At 45.5% G+C, this 23,556-nt stretch overlaps 1 protein-coding gene across 5 annotated transcripts in view; it reads right to left on the bottom strand.

Moving 5' to 3' along the window:
• Positions 1 to 23,131, bottom strand: part of AADAT (aminoadipate aminotransferase) — a 64,598-nt gene extending 41,467 nt beyond the window's left edge. Inside the window, exons 1-7 of one of the 5 annotated variants that reach the window (XM_058192173.1) lie at positions 22,966 to 23,131; positions 22,581 to 22,686; positions 17,124 to 17,240; positions 16,325 to 16,493; positions 12,626 to 12,758; positions 9,006 to 9,080; positions 6,998 to 7,207 (exon numbers count right to left, since the gene is read on the bottom strand). In XM_058192173.1, coding sequence (XP_058048156.1) covers positions 6,998 to 7,207; positions 9,006 to 9,080; positions 12,626 to 12,758; positions 16,325 to 16,493; positions 17,124 to 17,190 — 654 coding nt within the window. In that variant the 5' untranslated portion in view covers positions 17,191 to 17,240; positions 22,581 to 22,686; positions 22,966 to 23,131. Of the gene's footprint in view, positions 1 to 6,997; positions 7,208 to 9,005; positions 9,081 to 12,625; positions 12,759 to 16,324; positions 16,494 to 17,123; positions 17,241 to 22,406; positions 22,514 to 22,580; positions 22,687 to 22,965 lie in introns of all 5 variants that reach the window. The other 4 variants (XM_058192175.1, XM_058192172.1, XM_058192176.1 and 1 more) reach the window with 4 other exon arrangements.
• Between the last annotated feature and the right edge of the window lie 425 nt (positions 23,132 to 23,556).

Genomic DNA, 23,556 nt, shown 5'->3' with positions numbered 1-23,556 from the left:
TCATGGCCTGATCACTAAAACAATAGAAACCAATAAAAACCCCATTAAAATATGCTAAAACATTTGGTGCATTTGGTCTTGGTGCATATGCTCTCAATGTACATAAAAGAAAAGATACCTTCATCAAGGTACAACACAAATGATGGTCATAGGGTACAATTTAACCCTTAATGATAGCAACAAAAAGTTACAGTCATACAGTCGTAAGTGGAAAGAGACTGGTGATGGAAATGATGAGAAGATTAATAGTAGTGCAGATTCAGTAAATAGTTTGACAGTGTTGAGGGAATTATTTGTTTAGCAGAGTGATGGCCTTTGGGAAAAAACTGTTCTTGTGTCTAGTTGTTCTGGTGTGCAGTGCTCTATAGCATCGTTTTGAGGGTAGTAGTTGAAACAGCTTATGTCCAGGATGTGAGGGGTCTGTAAATATTTTCATGGCCCTCTTCTTGATTTGTGCAGTATACACGTCCTCAATGGAAGGCAGGTTGGTAACAATTATTTTTTCTGCAGTTCTAATTATCCTCTGAAGTCTGTGTCTTTCTTGTTGGGTTGCAGAACCAAACCAGACAGTTATAGAGGTGCAAACGACAGACTTAATAATAATAATAATAATAATAATAATAATAATAATAATAATAATAATAATAATAATAATAATAATAATAATAATAATAATTTAATTTGTATACTGCCCTTCTCCCGAAGGACTCAGGGCAGTTCACAGCCAGGTAAAATCGACAATAAATAGATACAATACAATAAAAGACAATGATAAAAAACTTATTAATTTTGGCCCATAATTAAAATAAAACCATAAAACCCCAATTAAAAATACAAATAATAAAACTAATTCTATGCCAGTCCAGCGCGGAAGAATAGATACGTCTTCAGCTCGCGGCGGAAGGTCTAGAGATCCGGAAGTTGATGAAGTCCTGGGGGAAGCTCGTTCCAGAGGGTAGGAGCCCCCACAGAGAAGGCCCTCCCCCTGGGGGCCGCCAGCCAACATTGTTTGGCAGACGGCACCCTGAGGAGACCCTCTCTGTGGGAGCGCACGGGTCGGTGGGAGGCAAATGGTGGCAGAAGGCGATCCCGTAAATACCATGGTCCTAAGCCATGGAGCGCTTTAAAGGTGGTAACCAGCACCTTGAAGTGCACCCGGAAGACCACAGGCAGCCAGTGCAGCCTGCGCAGGATAGGTGTTATATGGGAGCCACGAGTGGCTCCCTCTATCACCCGCGCAGCCGCATTCTGGACCAACTGAAGCCTCCAGGTGCTCTTCAAGGGGAGCCCCATGTAGAGAGCATTGCAGTAGTCCAGGCAAGAAGTGACGAGGGCATGAGTGACCGTGCATAGGGAATCACGGTCTAGAAAGGGGCGCAACTGGCGAATCAGGCGTACCTGATAAAAAGCTCTCCTGGAGACGGCCGTCAGATGATCCTCAAAGGACAGCCGCCCATCCAGGAGAACGCCCAAGTTGCGCACCCTCTCCATCGGGGCCAATAGCTCGCCCCCAACAGTCAGCTGCAGATGCAGCTGGCTGTACCGGGATGCTGGCATCCACAGCCACTCAGTCTTGGAGGGGTTGAGCTTGAGTCTGTTTCTCCTCATCCAGACACGCATGGCCTCCAGACACTGGGACAGCACTTCGACAGCTTCGTTGGGGTGATCTGGGGTGGAAATATGAGCTGAGTATCATCAGCATACAGTTGGTAGCTCAACCAAAACCACTGATGATCTCACCCAGCGGCTTCATGTAGATGTTGAACAGGAGGGGCGAGAGAATCGACCCCTGCGGCACCCCACACATGAGGTGCCTCGCGGTCGATCTCTGCCCCCCTGCCAACACCGTCTGCGTCCGGTCGGAGAGATAGGAGGAGAACCACCGAAAAACGGTGCCTCCCACTCCCAAACTCCATAGTCGATGGTATCAAAAGCTGCTGAGAGATCTAAAAGGACCAGGGCAGAGGAATAACCTCTGTCCTGAGCCCTCCAGAGGTCATCAACCAACGCGACCAAAGCTGTCTCTGTGCTATACCCAGGTCGAAAGCCGGACTGGAACGGGTCTAGATAGATCGTTTCATCCAGGTACTGGGGTAACTGACGTGCCACCACACTCTCAACAACCTTCGCAATGAAGTGAAGGTTGGAGACGGGACGATAGTTTCCCAAAACAGCTGGGTCCAGGGAAGGCTTCTTGAGGAGGGGCCTCACCACCGCCTCTTTCAAGGCGGTAGGAACAACAGCCTCCGTCAAAGAAGCATTAATAATCCTCTGGAGCCAGCCTCGTGTAACCTCCTGTGTGGCCAGTACCAACCAGAAGGGACACGTGTCCAATAAACATGTGGTGGCATTCAGCCTTCCCAGCAACCTGTCCACATCCTCAGGAGCCACAGCATCAAACTCAACCCAGATGTTCTCCACAAGACTTGTCTCCGCCATCTCGCCTAGATCTACCCAATTTTGGTCCAGTCCGTCCTGAAGCTGAGCAATTTTATCGTGCAGATACTTACTAAAAGCCTCGGCCCACCCCTGTAACGGGTCATCCCGAATCTCCTGATGTAGGAGGGAACGGGTCACCCGGAACAAGGCGGCCGGGCGGTTACCTGCCGATGCAATAAAGGAGGTAGCGTAGGTACGCTTAGCCTCCCTCAATACCACTAGGTAGGTCTGAATAAATGACCTAACTAGTGTTCAGTCAGCTTTGGAACAGCTGGACCTCCAGACGCTCTCTAGGCATCTTTTCTGGCCCTTCATCTTCCTCAGCTCCTCGGTGAACCGAGGAGCCGGGTGAGTTCTACGCCGTGTCAGAGGCCGCAAAGGCACGACCCGGTCCAAAGCTCCAGCCGCAGCCCGTTCCCAGGCTGCGACTAGCTCTTCGGCCGAACCGTGGGCCAGATCCTCAGGGAACGGCCCAAGCTCCGTCAGGAACCTATCCGGGTCCATCAGGCGCCTGGGATGGAACCAACGCATTGGTTCCATCTCCCTGCGGTTGTTGTGTCTTGTCCGCTCTCACCGCAGCCGGGGTCTGCTTATCTGCTCCCGAACACGGAGGAATGTATGCCTCCCGGCCCCAGTCCTGGCTCCATGCCCAGACAAGCTGCAGAGGAGGGGGCACCTCCCGGTCCCAGCCCTGGCTCCATGCCTAAGCAGGCTGCAGAGGAGGGAGCATCCCCCGGCCCCAGCCCTGGCTCCATGCCCAGGCAAACGGAGCAGCTAGACCCTCCCCCTCCTCCACAGCATGTGAGCCTGAGGAAAGTTTACTTCCAACAGCTGATTGGAGTGACCCTCGCATCAGAAGATTGGATAGGCGGAGGCAACAGAAGGAAGGGAGGGACAGGCCTTAATGAGTGCTGAGTCATGGAGCCACACCCCATGGCCTATATAAAGGATCTGCTTTCTGGCAGTCTCTGAGTCAGGCAAAGTCAAACTTATCTTGCTGAAGTCACTTACTGGTCTCCTGCCTGCTCTGAGGACTTTGCTAGGACTTTGGGCAGAGCTGCAGAGGCAAGCCTGATTCGGATTTCCCTGACCCGGCCGTCAGCGGAGGAGTGGGACACGACAGCGGTGTTGAGTAGTGGTCCGAAAGTCCAGGCGAAGGAGGGAATGATCCGACCATGACAGAGGTTCAATAACTAATTCTCCTAGTTCCAGATCATTCAACCACTGTCCACAGACAAAAATCAGGTCCAGTGTGCCTCCCCCGATGTGAGTTGGGCCGTTAACTAATTGGGTCAGGTCCACGGCTGTCATGGAAGCCATGAACTCCTGAGCTGTCGTCGATGTCACACCGGTCGATGGAAAGTTGAAATCCCCATGACAATAAGTCTAGGGGTATCAACTGCCATCCCGGCTAACACCTCTAACAGCTCGGGCAGGGCTGTTGTCATGCAGTAAGGAGCCAGGTACGTGATCAACAAGCCCACCTGCATCCTACAGCCCCACTTCACAAAGAGGGATTCACAACCGGCTATCTGAGGTACAGTGGCCTCCCTCGGCTCTAGACTCTCCTTAATAACAACCGCCGCCACCCCACCCCACCCCTACCTTGGGCCCTCGGCTGATGAAATGCATGGAAACCCGGCGGGCACATTTCTACAAGGGGAATACCCCCTTCTGTCCCCAGCCAGGTCTCCAAAATGCCGATAAGGTCCGCCCCTCCCCCTGTATAAGATCATGAATTGGGGGGCTTTATTTACCACGGACCTTGCATTGCACAACATCAGCCAGAGGTCCAAGCTACAGCCGCGGCCCGTTCCCAGGCTGCGACTAGCTCTTCGGCCGAACCGTGGGCCAGATCCTCAGGGAACGGCCCAAGCTCCGTCAGGAACCTATCCGGGTCCATCAGGCGCCTGGGATGGAACCAACGCATTGGTTCCATCTCCCTGCGGTTGTTGTGTCTTGTCCGCTCTCACCGCAGCCGGGGTCTGCTTATCTGCTCCCGAACACGGAGGAATGTATGCCTCCCGGCCCCAGTCCTGGCTCCATGCCCAGACAAGCTGCAGAGGAGGGGGCACCTCCCGGTCCCAGCCCTGGCTCCATGCCTAAGCAGGCTGCAGAGGAGGGAGCATCCCCCGGCCCCAGCCCTGGCTCCATGCCCAGGCAAACGGAGCAGCTAGACCCCTCCCCCTCCTCCACAGCATGTGAGCCTGAGGAAAGTTTACTTCCAACAGCTGATTGGAGTGACCCTCGCATCAGAAGATTGGATAGGCGGAGGCAACAGAAGGAAGGGAGGGACAGGCCTTAATGAGTGCTGAGTCATGGAGCCACACCCCATGGCCTATATAAAGGATCTGCTTTCTGGCAGTCTCTGAGTCAGGCAAAGTCAAACTTATCTTGCTGAAGTCACTTACTGGTCTCCTGCCTGCTCTGAGGACTTTGCTAGGACTTTGGGCAGAGCTGCAGAGGCAAGCCTGATTCGGATTTCCCTGACCCGGCCGTCAGCGGAGGAGTGGGACACGACAGCGGTGTTGAGTAGTGGTCCGAAAGTCCAGGCGAAGGAGGGAATGATCCGACCATGACAGAGGTTCAATAACTAATTCTCCTAGTTCCAGATCATTCAACCACTGTCCACAGACAAAAATCAGGTCCAGTGTGCCTCCCCCGATGTGAGTTGGGCCGTTAACTAATTGGGTCAGGTCCACGGCTGTCATGGAAGCCATGAACTCCTGAGCTGTCGTCGATGTCACACCGGTCGATGGAAAGTTGAAATCCCCATGACAATAAGTCTAGGGGTATCAACTGCCATCCCGGCTAACACCTCTAACAGCTCGGGCAGGGCTGTTGTCACGCAGCAAGGAGCCAGGTACGTGATCAACAAGCCCACCTGCATCCTACGGCCCCACTTCACAAAGAGGGATTCACAGCCGGCTATCTGAGGTACAGTGGCCTCCCTCGGCTCTAGACTCTCCTTAATAACAACCGCCACCCCCCCACCCCTACCTTGGGCCCTCGGCTGATGAAATGCACGGAAACCCGGCGGGCACATTTCTACAAGGGGAATACCCCCTTCTGTGCCCAGCCAGGTCTCCGAAATGCCCATAAGGTCCGCGCCCCACCCCCATATAAGATCATGAATCAGGGGGGCTTTATTTACCACGGACCTTGCATTGCACAACATCAGCCGGAGGTCCAAGCTCTGAGGATTCCGGCCACTCAGGGAACAGGAAGAGTCAAAGGATCAAGCAGGCCCCAGGGAAACAGACAGTCCCCCATTTAGGGTCCCCCCAGGTCTCACAACAGTCCTGACGATGGTCACAACAGTCCTGAAGATAGTCCTGAGCTGTCCCAAACAATAATGACAGGTCCAAAGGTCCAAAAAACACCCCCCGAGGAGGGGGGGGCAACCGCCGCCGCCACCGAGGAAGCTTCACTGCCATCATGGCCCACCTCCCTGTCGCCGTGGCCGCAGCCGCACATCCCCCCCACACACCCAAGACTCCGGGGGAGGACCATTGCTGGAGGGTCGCTGGGGGGTTATTAATCCCGATGCTGTTGTTTCAAGTCCTTCCTTCTCTGCAAAACCACGATGCCACGACAGTCCAAAAAACCTCATCATCGCCGGGAGAAAGCACCGCAAGAGGAGGAAGAAGGCCAGGACGCCGCCCCGCCCCATGCCTCAAAATGGCCACCGCCGTTTCACCGCTCACCCCCCTGGCTCCGTTCTCGGCAGCCGCAAGTTTCCAGGGTCTAAAAAACCCCTCCAGCGACTGCCGAGATGATCTTCTCACCAAGCCGGGGGTACAGGCGACTAAGGCGGCAGCTGAGGCACTCCATTGGCTGGAACTCAATCACTCTGCCGTTCCGCACTCTCATCTAGCCACCATCTTGGGCATGCGCAGAACCAAGTCTATATTATTTCCTCTGTAGAACTGGATCAGCAGCTCCTTGGGCAGTTTTGAGCTTTCTGAGTTGGCGCAGAAAGAACAGTCTTTGTTGTCCTTTTTTGATGATGTTTTTGATGTTAGCTGACCATTTTAGATCTTGCGATATAATAGAACCTAGAAATCTGAAGGTTTCTACTGTTATACTGTGTTGTCTAGCATTGTGAGAGGTGGAAGTATGGAAGGGTTTCTCCTAAAGTCTACCACCATTTCTACAGTTTAGAGTGTGTTCAGTTCCAGATTGTTTCGGTCGCACAAGGCTAGTCATTCGACTTCTTGTCTATATGCGGATTCATCATAAGTAATCTTATGATGTATTATTTATGATGTATTAGTTATGATCATAAGTAATCTTATGGAATAGATTTGTTCTCTCACTGAATACACAAATAAGCAAGGAAACATTATTTTATATTTAACATATACCGATATCACAGATCACCTTTTGAAATGTGTATGTTTTAGTTTGCATATTATTATTCTGACTTTCAGAGCAAGCCTTTCCCATGTGGCTGATAATAAACAGTCATTTATTTTAGACTGAAGCCTAATTGCATCTTAGATTAAATGTTATAAAATTGTGTATAGAGACCACATCTTTTATTGAATAGTTATACCTGATAGATCTCTTTCTTGCGTTCTGTTGTCAATGATGCTCCTGTTGGATTGCCACCATTAGGAATTGTATATAGAAATTTTGGGGCGTCATTCTTGAGCTTTTTAACATTCTCTGGATCCCACCTGGAAAGAATTTCTTTCAAAGCTTTTGGAATCATACCATGCTGGTCACTGGGCACATTTATGATGTTACAACCCAGCGGTCTAAGCTATTTTAATAAAAGAAGAGAGACAAGCATTTATTGTACATATGCATTCTATTTTCAGCTTTTGATAAATTAATGTTTAAACTTGCTATAACATGCTCATATTCCAGTAAACTAAATCATCCATTCTTATTTCACATCTCATTGGTCATCTTGTGAGAAAATATATATTAAAATAATAATAATAATATTCTTAAAATATGTTAGAAAAATTGCTCAGCTTTGATGTGTATTTTTCCTATTGTGGTTTGTCTTTTTTTTCTGTTGGGTTTCTAAAGGGTGGTTTACAAAATATGTGACAAGACAATATAGTATAGGATCTGGTTAGGCAAAGGTTATATGAAATTAATTTACTTTAGTCTTATCCAAATATGTTGAGATTGCCGAGTAGGAATTCTGGGAACTGAATTCTGTGTGGTGATATTCATTAAGCAGGACATCATTTATATGGAGCAGGTCAGCTTTTTGATTTTTAGAATTTCATTATATGCACACAATGATGTCTGCAGAGGCAGTTCAAAACAAGACAGAAGTTGTGGCATTGCAGCTAAAGTCTCCCTTTTATTTGTATGCAATGTCAATGTGATGGTCACATCATATTTGCTACTATAATAAGTTAAATGGTTTGTCTGTTTCCTGCATCATAATTATGTAAATTATAACATTATCTGCACTGTATGAGATCATTGGATAATCAGGATTGGATACAGATACACAAACATTCAATTTTGTTCCTTTGAAATGTATAGGAATGCTCCTCGTTCCATTTTTCCCAGTCTGGCACTCTCCCAGTATGTTCAGATTACAACTCCCAGGCTTCTCAGTTAAAACATAGCTATACTAGTCAGACGTAGTGGTAGAAGTATTAGGGAAGGTTGTTACTATCTTCCTCTCATCTCGACTGGGTGAAACATGAACAATTTACGTCAATAAAAGAAATGACATCTGTCTCATATATCTAGCAATAAGATCAAAATTTTGATAACATTAATGGAATGATTAAATTATTCTGTGTAAACAATCAAAGTGAAAGTTTTAAAAAAAGATTTCTCTTTCTGCACCAAGTAGCCATCCATTTATTATGTTCTAAATGAATTTTATATTTTATTTGAACTGTATAATGAAAAAAACACTGCAGTAAATATATTATCAACATTTTCTAACTTTTGCATGCTCTTTCCTATTACTAAATGGTTTACCAAATTACAAACCTCTTCATAGATTTTTTTTCTTGGAAAATCATGTTATAGAAGAGTATTGGCAAACCTTTTCGTCACCGAGTGCTGAAATGGGAGCGTTCACGCATGTGTGCGGGGGAGCGCCGGAAACCAGAAGAGCAGTTCCCTGGTGCACTGACCAGCTGGCCAGTGCACATGCTGGAAACTGGAAGCTCAGCTTTCCAGTGCCCGCATGTGCGCCAGGGAGCTGCTCTTCTGGTTTCTGGCGCTCCCAGCAGACCAGCTGGCCGGTGCACATGTGACCTGGAAGAGCAATAGGTGATGGCTGGTGTGCCCGGAGACATGGCTCTGCGTGCCACTTCTGGCACACAGGTTTGCCATCACGGTTATAAAATCTGAAAAGCTACAAAACTGAAGGATAATTATTCATCACTTTGAAGGTTAGTTCAGGAAATGCAAATTAGATTAATTTTTACTGGAAGTAATTACCTGCCCTCCCCTTCTTTCTTAGTTTAGCAAAAATCTAAGAAATGGCAGCCTGATATAAATGGAAGCTAGCCCCTAAATATATAGAAGCAAAATTATATCTTTTTACCATCACACCAGATCTGTGGAATACTCACAGCAGCTAATGTCCCAGGATAAGTGGGGGCATCCAAAAGAATGTTATCTCCATGATTAATAAGCATTTCAAACACCTAAAAATATACAGGATACAAATATAACCTTTGATAATAATAGAGAGAGAGAGATGATTTTTAAATCACAAAAAGTTAAAAAAAGGTTTGGTATATAGTAATACAAAACACAAGGGGAAGGGGAAGCATAAGGAGGAGAGAAAACTATTGTAGTAAAATGTTTAAAAACCAAAACCAATTATGCACATTCCAAAGTTAAAGAATTTTAAAACATTGTTCCATTACAATTCATTTTTGGTTCCTTAAGAATGTAAATGTATTTGGCAAATGGCTTCATAGTTTATCTATACAGCAGCTTACTTCATATTTTAAAATTTTTATGGGATTACATCAGGGGTGAAATGTAAAATTTGTTACTACCTGTTCTGTGGGCATGGCTTGGTGGGTGGGGGGTGTAATATGACTGGGTGGTTGTGGCCAACTTTTTTTTTTAACTTTTAAAAGCATTTTTTCTACAACCTCTTCAGCCGAAGAAGTTGTAAAAAAATGTTTTTAAAAGCCTCTGACAATCCAAGCTGAGCCGCCCGATCATCAGAGGTTTGTTTTTTTTACTTTTAAAAGCATTTTTTTGGCCAAAGAAAAAATGCTTTTAAAAGTAAAAACAAACAAACTGATGATCGCGCGGCTCAGCTGGGCATGGGAGTGGGCAGGGATTTTTGCTACCAGTTCTCTGAACCACCCGCCGCCATCACTACCGGATAGGGTGACCGGATAGCATTTCACCCCTGGATCACATGTAATAAACCTTTATCTTCTGCACAAGTTTGTGAAAAGGCACATCTCTCTAAGGCAGTGCTTCTCAAATAGTGGGGCGGGCCCCCCCAGGGGGGGCGCGAGGCTCCGTAAAGGGGGGCGCGTTTGACCTCGGCAAACATTGTCATAACAAGCTAAGCCCCGTGTTTACAGTCGCGCGGGGGGGGCGCGAAAAATGTTTTCTTCTTCCTAGGGGGGCATGACAGAAAATAATTGAGAAGCACTGCTCTAAGGGAAGATCTCAATGAAATAAGCAGGATCTGCAATGGCTTTACTGAAGTGTCCTTACTACTGCATTCATTAATATTTGAGCTGAGAAGGAAGAGTTTAAACACAGATATGTTTGTAAAGTTTATAGTAAATACTACTGATATCTATAATAGGAAGAAAATAAGATCACCTGGAACTAAAGACAAGCTATCTGCAAGGGTAAGCAATTTGATGCCCCCCAAGTGTTCAGGATTAGATTTACATAATTCCTACAAGTCCTACATATCTGGAAGACAAGACTATTTATTTATTTATTTATTTATTAATTAGATTTCTAGACCGCCCTTCTCCCGAAGGACTCAGGGCGGTGTACAGCCTTATTAAAACACATAGGTACACAATAAATTTAAAATACATTTAAAATGAAATATTTAACCGGCCAATTTAAAACTAAAAACGGTCAAACGACCGATGTAAAACCCTAAACTATAAAATCACCATTAAAAACCCATAACTTAAAAAACTAACCCAGTCCAGCGCAGATAAATAAGTAAGTTTTGAGCTCGCGGCGAAAGGTTCGGAGGTCCGGAAGTTGACGAAGTCCTGGGGGGAGCTCGTTCCAGAGGGCGGGAGCCCCCACAGAGAAGGCCCTTCCCCTGGGTGTCGCCAGACGACACTGTCGCGCCGACGGCACCCTGAGGAGTCCCTCTCTGTGAGAGCGCACGGGTCGGTGAGAGGTATTCGGTAGCAGCAGGCGGTCCCGTAAGTAACCCGGCCCTATGCCATGGAGCGCTTTAAAGACGATCACCAATACCTTGAAGCGCACCCGAAGGCCACAGGTAGCCAGTGCAGCCTGCGCAGGATAGGTGTCACTCGGGAGCCACGAGGGCTCCTCTATCACCACAAGAGCTGCATTCTGACCAACTGCAGCCTCCGGATGCCCTTCAAGGGGAGCCCCATGTAGAGAGCATTGCAGTAGTCCAGACGAGACGTCACAAGGCGTGAGTGACTGTGCACAAGGCATCCCGGTCTAGAAAGGCGCAACTGGCGACCAGGCGGACCTGGTGGAAAGCTCTCCTGGAGACGGCCAAATGATCTTCAAAAGACAGCCGTGCATCCAGGAGAACGCCCAAATTACGCACCCTTTCCATCGGGCCAATGACTCGCTCCCGACAGTCAGCCGCGGACTCAGCTGACTGTACCGGGATGCCGCATCCACAGCCACTCCGCCTTGGAGGGATTGAGCTTGAGCCTGTTTCTCCCCATCCAGACCCGACGGCTTCCAGACACGGGACAGCACTCGATAGCTTCATTGGGGTGGCCCGTGGAAAAGTACAGCTGGGTGTCATCAGCGACAGCTGGTACCTCACACGAAGCCACTGATGATCTCACCCAGCGGCTTCATATAGATGTTGAACAGAAGGCGAGAGAATCGGCCCTGCGGCACCCACAAGTGAGGCGCCGCGGGCCCACCTCTGCCCGTCAACACCGTCTGCGACCGGTCGGAGAGATAGGAGGAGCACCACCGATAACCGGTGCCCCCCACTCCCAACCCCTCCAACGGGCGCAGCAGGATACCATGGTCGATGGTATCAAAAGCCGCTGAGAGGTCTAATAGGACCAGGGCAGAGGAATAACCCCTATCCCTGGCCCTCCAGAGATCATCCACCAACGCGACCAAAGCCGCCTCAGTGCTGTAACCGGTCGGAAGCCGGACTGAACGGGTCCAGATAGACAGTTTCTCCAGGTGCAGGGGAAACTGATATGCCACCATATTTCTACAACCTTCGCCAAGTGAAGGTTGGAGACCGGACGATAATTACCTAAAACAGCCGGGTCCAGGAAGGCTTCTTGAGGAGGGCCTCACCACCGCCTCTTTCAAGGCGGCCGGAAAGACTCCTCCAACAAGGAAGCACTCAGAATCCCTGAGCCAGCCTCGTGTCACCTCCTGAGTGGCCAGCACCAGCCAGGAGGGGCACGGGTCCAGTAAACACGTGGTGGCATTCAATCTACCCAGCAACCTGTCCATGTCCTCGGAGTCACAGGGTCAAACTCATCCCACACAACATCACCAAGACCGCCTCAGATACCCCGCCTGAATCGCCACAATTTTGGTCCAGACCGTCCCTAAGCTGAACGATTTTATCGTATAGATAACCGTTAAACTCCTCAGCATCGCCCCGCATCGGGTCATCCCGCCCCTGGTGAAGGAGGGAGCGGTCACCCAAACAGGGCAGCTGGGCGGTTATCTGCCGACGCAATGAGGGAGGAGGCGTAGGAACGCCTCGCTTCCCTCAGTGCCACTAGGTAGGTCCTGGTATAGGATCTAACTAGTGTCCGATCAGCCTCTGAACGGCTGGACCTCCAGGAACTCTCTAGGCGTCTTCTCCGGCGTTTCATCCCTCTCAGCTCCTCGGAGAACCAAGGAGCCGGTTGGGATCTGCGCCGGGTCAGAGGCCGCAAAGGCACGACACGGTCTAAAGCCCCAGCCGCAGCCCGTTCCCAGACTACTCCAACTTTTTAAAGATTCACAGAAGTTAATATAATTATGCTCACTGTACATTATAGTTCATTTTTCTTACTTTACATAGCCCTTCCTGGCTTCCAGTAGTGATACACATTTCCATTTGTCCTTCCTGAGGACTGTAGTCAATCGTTGGAGGGTTATGGACAGTCTTCTGCAAATCTTTCAACCAGGACAACAGTTCTGGAATGCTAAACATGATTACATTAGTAAGGTGTATCATGCATTCCTTCGTAAGATTTTCATTCTTTTTGCATTTCTTAGACCAATCTAATCAACCTTTTAATTCTTTTATTATGCAGTCACTAATCTGAACAAGTATCTTCCTTTAGATCAGTAATGGCGAACCTTTTAGGGACTGAGTGCCCAAACTGCAACCCAAAACCCACTTATTTATCACAAAGTGCCAACATGGCAATTTAACCTGAATAATAATGTTTTGTGAGGGATTTCAATCACTCTTTCACAACTTGATTTCTCCCCGGTGGCACTGGATTTCTTTAACAGCACAACTCAGGAATGATGGGAGTGTAGTGCAGTAGCCTCTGGAGGGCCATCACATCCTTATTCCTTCCTTTCCAATCTCCTCCTGATTTCACCTATCCTTCCTTCCCCGCTCCTCTTGATTTCACCTTTCTTCTTTCAATTCTGTATATTTATGGTTTGTTATTGTTAGTTTTTATTAAAGAATGCTGTGTAGCTTAGAAGCTCTCAGCAAAAATAACAGCAGCTGATGTTTGTGGCTGAAGCTATCCTGAGCTGTTATTTACACACACACCTATTTTTATTCCACTCTCCCTGGGTCTTTGGGAAAGGAATGGCATCATTTCCCCATCCCTGTCTTTAATAACTCCTAACCCCCCTCACAGTCTTTTAGCTACTATTGTCCCACCTTGCTTCCCTCTCCCCTTAAAACGAGGCTAGGGAAGAAAGCTGGGAAGTGGGAATCTAAGAGGAAGGGAAGAAGAGACCCAGGCAGATCTCTCTCTGAATAGCCTCCCACCAACATTTCAACTGATTTTCTCTCCAATCCGACGAACAGACCCCACCCCCCTTTTTGGACTCTGGACCGCCAGGCCTTTATTTTCCCCAATTATTGGGGGAAATAGGATTTTCATTAGGTCTTTCCCTGCCCCATGCCAAAAGGAAAGCCAGGTGGGCTTCTCCTCCTAGAAACATCCATACTCCCCCTGCTCCCTTCCCCCTACCCCCCACTCAATCCCACTTTGGGACAGAGGATCGGGCACTGGAAATGTGTGCTGGGGCGATGTGGGAGCACACCTTCTGACCCTCTAGCACTTGGTCCACAACTCTCCAGTCTCCTCCAGGCCTGGCTTGGTGAGGAGGGGGGGAGCAGCCCTGATGCCTCCACTGCCCCCATGGCCCCAGCCATCGCAGCCCAGCTTCCTCAAAGGCGTACCGCATTTCAAAGGCAGCAGCTTGCGTCTGGAGGTGCTGAACAGTGTCCTGTGAGAGATGGGCCAGGCTTCTCCACCGTCCAACTCGCCAATGGGGATGCTTCTGCCGGGCCAGCAGCCCCCCTCCTGCTCAGCGCTTGGGCAGGGGAGGGGAGTGCTTCCCCATGCTGCCCCCTTCTTTCTCTTGGCCCCGCTGTCAAGGGAGGAGGAAGGCCAGGCTTGGGGGATGAACCCCACCCCGCACGATCCGTCCCCACCATTCTGTCCCAGCTCTCTTTGCTGGCGGCAACAGCAAATGTACCGCAATGAAGGTGGAATCCTGTTGCTGTGCAAAGGCAAGTGCAGGGGCGCTTTGTTCCTGCACTAAGGCTTCGCCCATCGCCACTGCCATGACAGGCAACAACTCTTTCATCCCTCTATGGCGACAGGGAGCCGCCGCAGAGGGGTGAAAGAGCTGCATGGGTCACATTGTGGTTCCGTGTTGTAATGGGTTTTAGGAGGAGGACAGGACCCCGCCTCCCCAATTGTGAAGCATGTGAATGAAAAAATTCACTTAATCAATTCCAAGTTCGTGAGATCTTTTTCTTTTGTAAGAAGTTGGAATTGAGTGAAACACAATGGAGAAACACGATTGGAAGTGGGCTGGAGTGACTGCGTGCCACGTCTGGCACATGTGCTATAGGCACGTGTCCTATAGGTTTGCCATCACGGCTTTAGATCTTCGTTCTACCACCAGCTTTCACTGCTTACTTAAAATATATCCTAGCTTAGACTTACTTTTGCAGTTGTGATTACCATTACTTTCATTACCGCTATTTAGTGATAGTAAAAATCTGACGGTCCAAGCTGAATCTCTTAATTTCCAACTGTTCTTTGAAAGAATCAAGTCTTAGTTGCACTTGAAAAATAAGTCTATAGGGGCACTGTGGATTTCAGGAGAAGAATGTTCTATTGGGACAGATTCAAAAAGTCTTGAAGTCCTTTGGAACCATTCTGCCCTGATTTGTTTAGGAAGAAGCTGGAGCATCGCCTTCAGGACTGATCAAATAGGATGGGTAGCATGCCTCTGGTGGAGATGGCCCTATCCTGAACCTAAGTAATCCTCATAACTAATGCAACTTCTGTAATATTGGTGTAACTCTGCAACAGTGATTTTCACCTGCTACCATATAGGTCATTGCATTTGTATCACCTGAGTAGTCTTCAAGAGCAAATTCAATCAGAGTAGGTTGCAACTGTTCATGTTTGAATTAACAAGAGAATAAATGAGATGAGAGTGTATTTTAGGAGGAGCCCTCTTATTCTACCACCTCTCACCATATTCAACAGCATAGTATCAGCAGTAGAATTATTCAAGTTTTGAAGTTCTATAATCTCCCGGGATTTGAAATGGACACCCAATATTAAAACCATTATTTAAAAAAGCACAACAAAGAATGTTCTTCCTGTGTTAGCCCAGGAAGTTCAGACTGCTCCAGGATCTGTTGATACAGTTTTACCGAGAAATTACTGACTTTGTCATTTGTACATTTATACTTGCCTGGTTTGATATAGCAACCAAACAGGATGGGTACAAACGCAGACAGATAGTTAGGACTGCAGAAAGAACAATTGCAACCAACCTGCTTTCCATAGAATACCTCTATATTGAATGATCAGAACAACATTATAGGGCATTGCGTGACAAAACAACTAGACACAGGGACAGCTTCTTCCCTTGTGCAATCACTCTGCTGAACACCTAATTCTCACAGTATTATCTAATGCCTATGTACATTTATCCATGTTGTATGGCTGAAGCATTATTATTATCATTTTTACTACCCTCTCTTATTGGTATTATTATGATTACTACTTCTCTGTTGCTTTGCATGTACACAACTTTGCACTAGAGACACACTGCTTGTGAGTCTAATCGCATTTGGAGAAATAGAGTATTCTAATTCTAATGATTATCATTAAAATCTCCCACTCTAAAGACATCTGCAACTGGTGTACTAGCTTATGCTTAACAAAGACTCTCCATAGCTGTATTTTCCACTTTGGTTTAAAAGGATTCCCCAAGTTGTGAACCTGCTGCTCCAAGAGAATGCAGTTTTGTCAAGTAGGGATCACAAGACAATCTGCTGCTTTTTGGATAAGTAAAGTATCCATTCTTGCCCTATTTCCTTATCTTACCAACATTAAACATTTTCAGGGAGGTCAACAATGGAAAGAAAGCTCTGCAGTAGATAAAGGAGACTCTCTCTCCTACTACCCCACCCCACCCCCGATTTGGAAGGTTTTTTTTATGGAGTTTGTGGTTTCAAAATCACAACTTTTATTTGCCATTAAAATACCCTGCTGAAGCAGAATACTGGAGAGCTCTCTTCATCAGCTCTTCCTTGATTTCAACTCTTGTTTCATCTTTAATGATAATGGTAGCGGATTTGAAAGGAAACGTGTTGGAATTTGGTGCTCCTCCAGCCAGAGAAATTAATGATGGGGGAGACTGCTGCATCAATTCGGCTAGAATAAAAGAATACACAAAAACAAAACTTAAATCATACCGGATATTATTTGTGCTATTAGTCTGAGTTGCAAAAATCCAGACTACTATAAGATAGCAACAAAAAAAAAACCCAATGCTTTGCCCCCTAGGTGTCATCTAGATTTTTATCAAATCTGGTAGCCTGCGTGGACATTTTTTAAAGTAGCTGCCTAGTTTTCTGAACTTTCTAATTTATTTATTCACTTATTTATCTAGAAAGCTGATATTGTGCAAAGTACCATCTTCCATGACACATTTTCAGAAATAATGAACTTTTGCACTTTATGAAACAAATTTTGGAATTAAAAAACTCCAAGAAGACTCGAAGCTCACATAATTGTTTCCTATGAAATTTCTGAGCATTGTTACACACACACCCCCATTTTTTCTTCTTGGAAATGTGGCGAAAGATACCATTGCACTCTTTCTTCTGAATGGGAAGCTCTCTTATGTCAGCTATTTTGGGGGGGGGGGGAAATCACAACAGTTTACAAATTCCAGAAGTGCCCACCTCCATATATCATGTCTTCTTAAAAATCATGTCTATGACAATCCCTAACTAGAACTTGGGGAAAGTCTGAAGAATTAATTGCAAAATATATACTTACTGAGGACTCTTATTGGAGATGCCTTTCTTGCTGCACTTACAGCAGTAATGAATCGTGAATAATTCATGCTTAATGCACCAAATAGCAAAGTCAGTCTTCAAAATAAACTGGATATAGCTAAAATCAAGACAAATAAAAATAAGCACACAAAATGCATGCTTTAAAATACTATTATCTGCAACAAGCATTTAAAGAAACCATACGGTAACATTCAAAAGAGAATGGGTTGCATCTATCATTTATTACTTAAACTGAATTTGTGCAAATTATTTTTCTCAAAAAATATTCCTGTTAGAGATATAATTTTGGAAAAAATATTACCAAATATTCAATGTCAAGATACACAGCATAATAAAATAGTAAACATTCAATGTAAGATATACAATATGAAATATTAAAATTAATGATAATTTTCATGCTGTTTGTCATAAGAGTTGAACACTCTTATTTACTTTACCATCATTTTCTGTTCACCATTTGGGCTCTTCTTAAGGATACCTAGGACTTTCTAGGACTACCAAACAAAGACATTGTCCAACTATTCCAATTTTTTAAAAAATTATCTGTTTAGTTAAAAATCATCTGTTTTTTACCCATACTTTCAAAATCGGATTTACATAACTGTGATAAGAAATTGTAAAAAAGACAAAATGCTAAATATAATGTAGAAATATATAGATTACAAAATGTGTTACAACATAATCAGAATGGATATATAAAACATATATGAGAAAGAATATTAGGGACATTAATTTTAACAAGGAATAAAGTCAGTGTTTGTCCTAGCTTCTTTGTTCCAATTCTTTGTCCTTGTGTCATTCAGAAGTAAGTGTTGTTCCCCCACCTCCACCCCATACATGCATCCTGACATAAACAGATAAAAGCACAAAGGAACATACATTTCTTGCGAGTATTAAAACGCAGGAACAGTAGGTAGACATGGAGTAGCACTTCATACTAAATTTGTAGATTTAGAAGTTACCAACAATTGTAACTTCTTCAACATCTTTCTTTGCATTTAAAATAGTTTCATACTGATGTGAGATAGGATATACTATTCATTGTTTGATTTATTTAAGGCTTATTGCAACAAGACTAGTTGCAACAGGAAGCAATGTTTTTTTCTCTCATGGTTAAAGACTTCTGAAAACAGAAAAAATAAAAGGGGGGGGGGGTTATATACATGTGTCTGAGAATGGCACAGGAAAAAAAATGCAGATAAAGCACCAAATTAACTGGGACTGTCTTCGGATTGAGAACTTAAGAGATAGTGGGGATATATTGAAAAAATAGAAATATTGCTATGATTCATGTGAAAATCTCTGTTCCAGCTAGATGAATATGACACCTGCATACAGGTAAGTCCTCGAGTTACAAATGTAATGGAGCCTGCCCATTCCATTTATAACCCAAGGATTCATGGGAGTGAATCTCATACCTTGAATGCAATCACTCCCTGCTTTCGCCCGCACATTTGCTAATTGAATGCAAAGCTTGTTCAGTGGACATGAGGTATCTTGGGGTGGGGAAGGCCATGGGGGTTCTAGTGATGAAACAGGCTACCTGCTTCAGATTACCCAAGGCTTCCCCCGTCCCACTGAAATACCTCATGCCACCAACAATTGCTTCTCCCTCCCCAACCTGCCACTCCGGGTCACTTATCTTGTGAAGATTTGTCTCCTTCCCAATGTCTCTGTTTCTTTGCCTGCTCCCGGTGAGAGCAGAGGGAGAGCAAGATGAGTGTGCCCTGGAATGTGTCCTTCTGGAATGGCGGGCAGCCTCAGTGAGTTGCCTCCAAAGTCTTGCAGGCTCTGTGTGGAAATGCGTTTGCACGAAGTGAGGCTTTGGGGCAATGAACTTTCATTGATCCAAGCCCCACATTAGCATGCAACCACTTTTCCCGCAGAGACTGGAATCTTCTGGGTGTCCTGATCTCGTGGGATATCAGGCATCCATTCTCTGCAAAAGCGGATGGGTGCCTGAACTTGTACAAGACCATGCATTCCAGAAATTTCCAGTCTTCGTCTGGGCAAAAAATATTTGAGCAACCCTGGGGGGAGGAGTTGGAAACTGAGAGAAAAGCTCCATTTTCAAGTGTCCCATTTCCATGCAGATGGAGTTTGCACTCTGTCAGGGTGACAAGTGTTTGAGCAGTCCTGGGGCGGGGGTTGGAAATGGAGTGAATTACTCTGTTTCCAACTGTCCTAGGGTCACTCAAACACTTGTTGCCCTGACAGAGTCTGCAAACTTCATCTGCATGGAAATGGGGCACTTGAAAACAGCTTCTCTTCAGCAGAGGCCTGAGGAAAGGGCTTTTCTGGCAAAAATGGAGCTCCAGAGTGATGCGCTCTGGAGGCTCTGTTCTTGGCAGCAAAGGCTTTTTGCAAAATGGCAAAAGGCTTTGCAAATGGAGGTAAAGCTTCGATATTTCAGGCCTTCCCTCCATTTGCAAAGCCTTTTGCTGCAGCTTTCATCCAGGGCTCCATTTGCAGAGAACAGAGGCCTAAAGTACTGTGAGATCACGCGAGATCAGTAATGTGAGTTCTCGCGCTACTGATCTAGCGTGATCTTGCGGTACTTTAGGCCTCCATTCTCTGCATACACACCAGAGGCCAAGAAACTGAAGGCTTTCTAGATCTTCGCAAGACGAGTATCTATAGGCGTAGTGCTTATGGAGAGCCAGCGTGGGGGGAAGGAGGGAGAATAGGCAGGGCGAATGTTGCAGAGCCTCTGCAATCCTTTGTAAGAGCGAACAACTGCCGTGGTGTTGCAACATTTGTAGTTTCATGACTTGTTTGTAAACACTTGGGGGCACTTATTGTGTAACTTCGAACATTTGCTAAGGGAAAGCTGATAACCCGGGGATTACCTTATTAGCTGGGGTTATTATTTACACCTTATTTCAAGGCTTCATTTTCCAAAACAAAATTTATTTAAGCGCTACTTAAACAGTTCTCCAAAGTATTTATGTATGTGGGAAGAGGATGCAAAGGTGATACAGTGATCATTTTATTTATCACGATGCAATTATGTGCATCTTCATTGCATGTGTGGTAGACATATGCAAGATAAATATATTATACCATGGGATTCTGCTAAAGCTGTTAAAACAATAAGTGCATCTGGTTTCTTGAAAACACTGTAGGCAAATAGAAAATAAAAATAACTTACATATGACTTTGTGTTTACCCTTTCCATTTTCTGTTCTTGCTATGAATACTTGAACAGCAGCACAAATTAGTTATAGTTACTGTTCAACTTGGAATTCTAAGGCTGCCTTTTCTTTCTGGTAAATAAAGGAGTTGTAGTCTAACATAGGGGTCTCCAACCCCCAATCCGTAGACCGGCACCAGTCTGTGGCATGCCAGCAACCAGGCTGCACAAACAAGAGAAGCTCTATCTCCTGGATGCAGTCAGCATGCAAAACCAGGCCCTCTCTGCTCTGCAGAAAAACCTTTCTCCATGGAATCGGTCCCTGGTGTCCAAAAGGTTGGGGGCCACTGGTCTAATACATTGGGAGGACTCTAAGTTGAAAAAATGTTTTTCAAGGGATTGCACATGAAATATATTTTTACATAAAATTGTAGAAATGGGAATAGATTTTAGGAGAAGCCCTCCTACACTATCACCAATCACAATACTAGACAACACAACAGCAACAGTAGAGACTTTCAAGTTTCTACCTTCTGTAATATCTCAAGACTTAAAATGGACATCTAACATCAAATACATCATCAAAAAAACACAAGAAAGAATGTTCTTCCTGAGCCAACTCAAGTAGTTCAGGTTGCCCAAGGAACTGCTGATTCAATTCTACAGAGGAATTATTGAGTCTGTCATCTGCTCCTCTATAACTGTCTGGTTTGGCACTGCAACCAATCAAGACAAACAAAAGTCTTCAACGGATAATTAGAACTGCAGAAAAAATAATTGCTACCAATCTGGCTTCCATTGAGTATATACCGCACGAGCCAAAAAGGGGGCTGTGAAAATATTTATAGACCCCTTGCATCCTGGACATAAACAGTTTCAACTTCTACCCTTAAAATGACGCTATAGGGCACTGCATGTCAGAACAACCAGACACAAGGACAGTTCCCCCCCACCCCCCATGTCATCACTCTGCTAAACAACTAATTCCCACAACATGGGCCGGTTTAGCTCAGGCTGGTAAGGCCTGTTATTAAGAACACAAAGCCTGCAATTACTGCAGGTTCGAGCCCGGCCCAAGGTTGACTCAGCCTTCCATCCTTTATAAGGTAGGTAAAATGAGGACCCAGATTGTTGGGGGGGCAATAAGTTGACTTTGTAAAAATATACAAATAGAATGAGACTATTGCCTTATACACTGTAAGCCGCCCTGAGTCTTCGGAGAAGGGCGGGGTATAAATGTAAACAAAAAAAAAAACACTGTCAAACTATCTAGAAAGGCAGTTTTACCATCATTATTCTCATCTTCCCTATCATCTAATCTCATGACTGTAACTTGCTGCTTGTATCTTATGATTTAAATTGTTTAATTAGTACCGTGGTATGATTTATGTTAATTGCCTATTTAGTATCCATGACTATCACTAAGTGTTGTATCTAATGTTTTATGATGTATTTTTACAATGACTATGATAATGATTTTATCACTATTGTTGTATGTACACTGACAGCTTATGCATCAGAGACAAATTCCTTGTGTGTCTAATCACACTTGGCCAATAAAGAATTCCATTCTATATATATAAAATGTATTTTTCCAATAAGCAACCACCCCTTCCCTCTTATATTAAAAACTACAAATGACATGCAAGCCCATTTATAGACTAGATATTTTTACTACACACTTCTCAGCTATTAGGTATGAGGAACAGAATTTTAATTTTTTTTTCTTCTTCCTATTACAATTTGTCTAGAAATATATTTGAGAGCACCACTATTTTGGAAAAAATCCAGCTGCATAACTCATAAGAGATACAGTCAACTAGAACTAATTACATCGTATTGTTAGGGTTTCTTCTTCCTATGGTTTAGGTGGAGAGTGACTGGCCTAAAGAAATAGGCTTTCATGCCTCAGGCGTCTACTCACCTCTGGTTTCTAAACTGGTATCTTAAGCCACCAGACCAAACTGGCTCCCTAGGCACAAATTACAATGGTTGGGTTTGTATGAAGATATTAGGCAACGTTAGGCCAATTATATCTTGCTGCCATCTAGTGGTCGTTCAGTTTTTTAAATACAGGAATCCATATAAGGTAGCCCGTGCATCAGTGAGGAAGAATTTTGTTATACCTACCCTACATGCTTGTTTTCTTGAACAGGCTCTGAATGTTTCTCTTCAATCACTTTTCACCTCGCGCTCTCTCATTCTCTCCCCAGCCATCCAGGAATAGGAAGCTTATTCTAGAAAACGAGAGGAACTATTGGGGCGCCGTTCGTGGGCAGAAAGCATAGCTTTAGGTTTCCCTACCTGGGCTCCAACCGCAATTTGGGACGCTGCTGGTCTGGAAACGGGAACAGGCAGAACGACGAAAATTAAGCAAAGCCACGCTCCTCTACTCCGCCCACCGCATTTCCTTCAAAGAGGACAACACAAAAAACCATGACCCAGGCGAACGAATGGAAAAGCCTCCGTGAAACACTGCACTACTTGGCTAGACAAGGCCGGCCCAAGAAAGACGTAGGAAAGGAACACGTATCGAGGGTGCCGGTCAGCTTTCAAGCGTTGCGGCCGTCCGGCAGCCAAAGATGAACTCTAAAGAAGCACGACGACTGCGGGGCCTGGGCTTTGTTGTTGCTGCTGTTCAGAACGAGCCCTGAAACTACCCGAATCTTCCTCTAATACCGCTAATTACCAGCCAATTCTCAGACTCGGGACTGCAGAAACGCTCAGCTTTTATGACTCCGCTGCCTTCCCACGCCTCCCGGAACTCGGGAATCCGTTTTAGGCTTGCAGAAAAGTTGGTCTTGTCTCGTTGAAGTGCTTGGCTTGTTCTGGGCATGTGCGCCGATGTTTGTAAGCGCGCGTGCGCGCGCGCACTCTTGTGTGTCTGTAGGTGTGTGTGCGCGCGCTACAGGTGGTTTTTGAGTGCAGGGTTGTGATATACGCATATGCATGAAACGCGTGGAATAAAATTGCTGCCGTTGCCCCCCTCAGAATCGCTTTCCGTAGTTCGAATATGTTTGTATCACTTTTCAGTAAAAAATGGTCAAAACGGATTCAACGGTTAAAAGAAAGCAAACACCAAGAGTAATGTTTGGAACCCTCACGACATCTCTAACATCAATAAAATTGAACGTGTCCAGAAATATTTTACAAGAAGAGTTCTCCATTCCTCTGAAAACAACAAAATACCTTATGCCACCAGACTTGGAACTCAGTCGCCTTCGACAAGACCTAAGATTAACTCATCTTAGAATCAGAATCATCTATTGTAATGTCCTTC

Source organism: Ahaetulla prasina, chromosome 8 (assembly GCF_028640845.1).
Source record: "Ahaetulla prasina isolate Xishuangbanna chromosome 8, ASM2864084v1, whole genome shotgun sequence".
Taxonomy (NCBI): domain Eukaryota; kingdom Metazoa; phylum Chordata; class Lepidosauria; order Squamata; family Colubridae; genus Ahaetulla; species Ahaetulla prasina.
Note: the sequence above shows the minus strand (reverse complement) of the source record. Positions and strands in the feature narration are given on the sequence as shown.